The sequence below is a fragment of the Volvox carteri genome (genome assembly GCF_000143455.1).
Source record: "Volvox carteri f. nagariensis unplaced genomic scaffold VOLCAscaffold_5, whole genome shotgun sequence".
NCBI lineage: Eukaryota > Viridiplantae > Chlorophyta > Chlorophyceae > Chlamydomonadales > Volvocaceae > Volvox > Volvox carteri.
This window is the reverse complement of record NW_003307548.1, coordinates 1,932,405-1,939,171: the sequence shown is the minus strand read 5'-3', so window position 1 is coordinate 1,939,171 and position 6,767 is coordinate 1,932,405. Positions and strand designations below refer to the sequence as shown.

At 55.6% G+C, this 6,767-nt stretch overlaps 2 protein-coding genes across 2 annotated transcripts in view; one reads left to right on the top strand and one right to left on the bottom strand.

Annotated features, from left to right (window-relative positions):
* Window positions 1-3,479: 3,479 nt before the first annotated feature.
* Window positions 3,480-5,000, bottom strand: VOLCADRAFT_56764 (dihydrodipicolinate synthase; the record flags this gene model as incomplete). The annotated part of the gene is made up of 2 exons (XM_002947090.1): window positions 3,480-3,855; window positions 4,342-5,000. 2 exons carry the CDS (start codon window positions 4,998-5,000, stop codon window positions 3,480-3,482), a joined length of 1,035 nt encoding a protein of 344 aa, XP_002947136.1.
* A 1,000-nt stretch (window positions 5,001-6,000) lies between these two features.
* Window positions 6,001-6,767, top strand: part of VOLCADRAFT_87478 (dynein heavy chain 4) — a gene marked incomplete at both ends in the record, with an annotated part of 57,082 nt that continues 56,315 nt past the window's right edge. Inside the window, one exon of the mRNA XM_002947232.1 lies at window positions 6,001-6,267. Within this exon, the coding sequence (XP_002947278.1) occupies window positions 6,001-6,267 (267 nt within the window). The remainder of the gene's footprint in view (window positions 6,268-6,767) is intronic.

The window sequence follows — 6,767 nt, the reverse complement described above, 5'->3', positions numbered from 1 at the left end:
TGTATGACACAGCTAGAGCAGCTATGTTCGCGTTGAGTGCAAAATTAGATAAGCTGAAGTTGTTCGCCCCAGATGTGAGGATGAGGTGTTTCGATACGCAGGTACGAGCAATACTGTTGTATGGTTGTCAAGCGTGGGGGCCGTTTATGCTAGCTGAGGTCTCGGACAGGCTCAGGAAGCGGAGTGATGCGAATAACCTTGCAGAGGGGCCCTTTGAGGCGTGCCTAAAGGACAGGGCAGTGCAGCTTCAGATATCTTTCATGCGGCAAATTGTAGGAGCTGCCAGACCAACACACCGCCTCTTGTTCGCAGAGCTATCGCAGCTACCCCTACACTACCACGTTCTCAAGCAGGTTGTGAGGTTTTGGAACCATGTCCGTTTACAGCGTGGGTCTGTGGCATACCAAGTTTTGCGACAGGAGGTCGCAGAATCCCTCTCCAACCCCGAAGGGCCCGGATGGGGGACACTACTCCTCCGTTTTCTATGTTTTTTGGGGCACGATGTATGGAAAGAGGCCCCACAAGGGCTACACGAGGTAGACGAACGAGTGGAGTGGCTGATGAACAAACCAATGCCAGAAGGTGTGATTTTGGAGTTCAAGGACCGATTAATGAGTGGTTGGAAGCATACGCGTTTAGATGTCCAGCCTGACGTGTATCCGTCAGACGGCAAGCAACCAGGAATTCACATGGCGAAGTATAAGCATTGGATGGGGCTGGCGGCCGAGCAAGCGGGCAGGAAGGAGGTGCTCCCGCACATCACAATGTTTATCCCGCGTTCCGCGAATCGCAAGCTTATGCAGTTTAGGCTTTGCTGTTGGGCACTGGCGGCTAACAGAGCGCGTAAGGGACGGCGTTATATACCTAGGGAGGAGCGAGTATGCCCTTGCTGCGGCACTGATAGCCATATCGAGGATGAGAAACACATTTTGCTGGACTGTCCGGCATACGACGAAATCAGATCTGATATGGGCTTTCCACGCTTCGAGCACATGAAGGACGCTATGAAGTGGGAACCTGAACGCCTGGCAAGGATGCTGGAACGCATATGGTCTCACCGCAACTCTATCGTTCCCTTTGGTCGTTAGTATACTTCATCACTTGTTTCGCTGGAAGTGCGAGGTAGGATGGTGCTTATAGGCGATTTGGCAGCCCTTGAGCCCTCGGCTCGTACTAGGGTGGTTTGCAGGTACGGGGAACGCACCCACGACCATGTAACAACAACAACAACAACACACACAAAAAAAAACTTGAAGGCGACTGATAACAAAAAATGGTAGCTGGACAACACACACACACACACAGACATGCATGTGTGTTTCGGGGGAGAGGGTGTAAGCCATCATCGAGACATCTCAGGGTGAGCCTGTGGAGGTGGAGGGACAACTAGATATCGCCACCTAACCCCACTCGCCAATGAATGCCCCCAAGAAACAGAAACAGCAAAACTGTACGTGGGGCTCCCCTGCAGGCCGCCGCCACACATCAACACACCTTTCAGACACATACATGCCACCCCGCCACCAGCACTGGCAGGTTTAGTACGCAACGGTGCCCCCATACATACATACATATATGGGTATATACACATACACATATGTGTATATATATGCCAGAACAACGACACACGTTTCTCTTTCCCCCTGCCAGGGAAGGGTGCCCGGTCCACACACGCATAAGGGGTTTAGGGTTTGTGCACCCCCAGAACCATTCAGGGGGTCCTGTACCCGGGGAAAGAAAGAAGCACCGAAACCACCAAGTCCGTCTGACAGCTTCACGTACGTCAATAACATTGCCGTACCTAGCTAGCCATAGCACACACACACACGCACACACACAGAGACAGGCCAGCTTCCGCCAATCTACGGCCCCCACCAGAGCCTTCAGCAGAGCGCCATCTCTTCGGTGGTTTGGTGGTTTTTATCTCCGGGCGGTCATGTCCAGGTCGCATTCAGGACTGACCCTTACAGAACCAACGCCAACACCCCATCCATTCATCCATCCATACTTCCCCACCGGATCCATACTCCCCCCCCCAGGATGGCGAGACGAACGAAGTCTCCGCACCTCCCCCTCATCACCCCTGTAAAGCCCCTCCGCCATGTCCAGAACCTCAGCAGCAGCAGCAGCAGCAGCGTGCATGCCATGCAAACGGAGAAGGTGTCGTTGCCACACACACATCCGCTCCCTCGAGAAAGAGTAGGAGCGGAGACGAAGACGGACCGCTGTCCAGGGTGCACTCAGCGACTCGGTACCGACTCGGCCAACGCCGCACGGCGGTCTGTGTGAGTAGTGCAGCATACACATACACATACACGCACCTCATCATCACCTTTTCCCCGCCCTGACGGCGACAGAAGGCCGACAGAACGACAGAGTGTTTTCTTCTCTTCACCTAACCGCTAACCAACCTTACCTGCTTATTACCTAGATCTCTGACAGCCCCCCTTCCCCCTCCCCTCCCCCCCCCATGTGTCTATTTCCCCTCCAACAGCCAACACCCTGTACGCCCGGAGAATGTAAAGTGTTGGATTAGAACTAAACCAAAAAGTCAGTGTCCAAATTAGCGCAACGACTTCCCTCAAAAGAGTGAAATTAAGTGAAGTCCGAAACCGTAACTGTCCTTAAAGAAATAAGCCTGGCACACCCCCCAAACGCACCCCTCACCACGTGCGCCCTCATTCGGTCGTCCCCGGGCTGAGCCAAGTCCCATACATACCATGTAATCCAAGATGGCACACGAAATCCAAGATGGATCCTGCATACCCCGGGGCCCCCGCTCACATCCCCATCAATCCTCTGATTAAAAATACCTCCGCCCCACACCCGGGTGACGGGTTAGGCTAACGATTTTTACAGACCCGATTACTCTTGTCCGAGCAGCATTATCCGGAGCGCACAACGGGCAATGCCCCCCCCCACGGGGCGCTGCCTGCCCCGCGGGGAAAGCGAAACCCAAATCGAGTGGAGAAACACCGCCCGGCCGCACCCTCTGCTGCTGCGGCTGCTGACCACTGCTTTCCCACCGCTCCCTCTGACGCCCCTGCACCTGCCCCTGCTGCGCCTGCTGTTACTGCAGGCACTGTTCCCCTTCCCCCACAAGGCCGCCACAGCCGGCTGGCCCGCCAAGTTCCCAACTGGCTTACCCCCTCCGCCGCCGCCATCGCTGGAGAGCCGCGGCCACCACCGCCGCCGCCGTCCCTGCTTTCATTTAACTGCAGTGCGGCAGTGTAATGCCCACTCCCACTGAAAGCGCCCTCCCACTGTGTATGAGACGGACAAGGACGCTCTCTCCCACGTCAGCGGAGACGTAACCCGGGGGGGGCGGGGGTCGCCTCTCCGTACCGGCCTCCGCCCGCAATCAGATCGCCCTCCTCCTCCGAGTCGCCAAGCTCACCATCACCACCTTCTTCCCCCTCCTCCTCCTCCCCCTCCTCTCACGACTCAACAACACACAGCGCTCCCCTCAGCGCTGACCCTCAATGTCGGCCGACAAGTGTAAACTCATGATCCTCCATCACCCGAACACCTCGGCAGCCCGGGATGTGCTCCTGAACGGCCATCAGCAGCGCCGCGCCCTTTTCCCGCTGTTGCCGGTCCAACGGCACGTACGGCAGTCGGAAAACTGGTTTGACGAGGCCGCACATGGCCAGAGCGGTATTGAGGGCAATGGGGTTGGGCTCGCAGAAGAGCCAGGCAAAGAGCTCCTTCAAGGAGGAGTTCAGGGCGGTATCCGGCTGGCTGCCGTGCATGAGTTGGTTCATAAGGCCCGGGATGACGTTGGAGGTGACGGAGATGACGCCGACGGCGCCGGCGCTGTGTCGCGCGTCGTGAGATTCGTCGTCGTTGCCGGACCTGCGGGGTAGGGGGGAGGGTAGGGGGAGGAGAGGGGGACATCAGACTGCGATAGAAGGATAAGAGGAGGAAGACGAGGAGTAGGGAGAAGGGAGAGAGAAAAGGAAACGGAGGCGTATAGAGGCACCAACTCTTGAGAGCAGAGGGGAAAGAGAGTTTCTGTGAAGGGCTGTATGTACTCGTATCATTGAGGGGCGGGAGGAGGGGAAAGGCGACGGGGGATGTCTGCGTTTGTGTGTGTTTGCGTTAAGGGGGAGGAAACCGGCCAAGCATATCCATAGGAGCGGGAGTTGCGCTCTTGGCTCAGGTCCCATCGAAATTCAAAAAATATTCAAAAATGAAGCCCCATCCTTCTGGTTCTTGGTTTAGCATCACGTAGTTGTAATACCCCATTCCTAAGTCTCCGTTGATCTCAAGAGTACAACGAAAGGCCGAGTAAAATCACTTGGGCGGCGCACGTGCCTCCCCAGCCCGCCAGTTGCGTACCAGCAGTTGACGCCGCGGGTGACGTAGTTCTTGATCCGCGCATTCCCAGTGCATTCCTTCATGCCTAGGAAATTGCTGTGCTTACTGATCTCAAGGACAACGTCGTCGGGAATGTCCTGGCCAGTGCGACCCGGCACATTGTACACAATCGCCGGACCCTCATTAAGCACAGCATTGAAGTGATTCAACAGGCCGGCCTTGCTGGTCTTGCCGTAATACGGATTGATCTGTAGGGATGCGTGCATGCCCACAGCGAAGCCCTGCTCTGTGGCGTGCAGCGCCTCGCGTGTTGAGTTCGAGCCGGTATTGCCAATTACGGCGAGCTGGCCACCAAAGGCGTTGACAGTGTGTGCAATAAGCATAACGTGCTCATCCCATGACATGAGATGACCCTCTCCGGTGGTCCCGCCGACGATGAGGCCCTCCACACCGTTTGCTATTTGCCGAGAAACCAGCGCATCGTATGCTGGTAAGTCAAACTTGCCGTTTGGCAAGTAGGGAGTTTTTACAGCTGTCACGAGACGTATTTTCTTCAACCTATCTACTGTAGAGCGGGTCTCGGAAGCAGGGTGCGGTGCAAGCACTGCCTCCACCGTGACGGCGAAAGATCGGCGCCGCTGGGCACCGGCACACCGTAAGGCAGAGCTACGCGAAATCATTGACGTTTGGAACGCCATAGCAAATTTAGTTGTAAACGGCATTCCGAAGCCACAGGAAGTTACACAAAGAGTACCCCTGCGTAGGGCCCACTGAGATGGAACTGCGGATTAGTTGTTGCTCCATAGGTAAATGCCATTTTTTATGCCATTTTCTGTTACAAATAATGAAAGAGAGAAAAGGACTGAGAGGCCCGAAGAAGACGGGCCTTACGAACAACAAAAACAACAAGCGCGCGCTGAACAACAAAAACAAGATAAGCTAACCAGCTTAATGCGCGCAATAAATGACGGCCCTGAGGACACGGGCCGTTGCGAAACAGTTAGTCTAACAGTTACGCATTGGGCCTTACGCCCAACTAACCTAGCTTACTTACGCAAGCTCGCATTCGACATGCTGTGGTGTTTCCAATTGCACAGTGTATGGAATTGAGTCTGAAGCCATGAGCTGAGGTACAAATGTGTGGCTTGTTCTCAGGCAATATTGTCCTCCAAATCCGCATACGCATGGTTACTGGATTCCTTCGCATGGGAAAAATTGAAATCCAGTTGCAATTCCATATATGAATTAAGTTGCTTGAGGACTGCAACGGCATCCGCGATTCGGAGGTGGTGCAGATAGGTAACCACCAGCCCCACCAGGTGGGATAGTTGCAAAACATAATTATGTCGTGTTAAATACGTAACTGTCTACGTCACTTAATAGTTTCCAGGAATCAGACGTTGCGATGTGCTAAACTTGTGACCTATTTATTGAAAATGCTTTGCCTAGAAGTAAGGAATAATAAACGAAACTGTGAACTTCACATTGATTGCTGATTTGCAACGCAAAGACTCTTCATCCGTACAGCAACTAGGGACCGCGGGGTCCAGCTATTCTAACCGCAACCTTGGGTCTCTTCACAAATAGTTAACCCTGGCTGAAGCCTAAATTTTACGGCTCCACCTTACACTGAATCGCTCTCCTTAGGACGCCATCCTCTAGCTGCGACATGCGCTCACGATGAACCGAGACAGGGAGGAGCGCCAGCCACCGCAGGAGCGGCCGGAGGGCTCCCTGCTCTACTCTTCTGGAAATTGGAGGCCACCAGGAGCAAGCCTGCTGCCCAACCCTCTCAACAGCCTAGGTCGCCCAGGCAGCGCTGCGCGCCCATCATGGGCGGCAGCCACCCGGCGCGAGGCCGCACCCGCTGGCACCCCCGGGCTGCCTACAGGCGGTGCTAAGACCCCACCCATGTTGCTGGCAGCTGCGTCCCGTACAATTGGCGAGGTAAGACAACCTGTCTCCTCCCTCTCCATTTCACTCGCCATGTACATGTGTGACCATGTCTGTTGGACTGTTCAACCTGCGGGCATCCACGTGAGTGATATGAGGAAGAGGGCGGGGCAGAAGAGCTCGACCCCAGGGCCAGGTCCACGCCCAGGACAAGGAGTAAGGACAGGCACAGGGCCAGGGAAGCCACATTAGTTAGGGCCATTTGCCAGGGCGACAGGGCGACAGTGCGACAGTGCCAGAGCCGGGAGCTGGGGTCGGCACGGATTAACTCTGCGACCCCCCCAACAAACTTCCCGGACGTCTGTCGGCGGCACCCCGGGGCAATACCCCGGCAGATGGCCGGGGGGGGGTAACGGAGAGGAGCTGGACCATTGCCGATTTCAATGTCCATGCCATGCATGGGCAAGTCCCGGCATATACCTGCAGCGCCATCTGGCCCAGGTCCAGGACGGGGAGGTACCTCCCCCCCCCCTCCCCCTAGTCAGTTGGGGTAG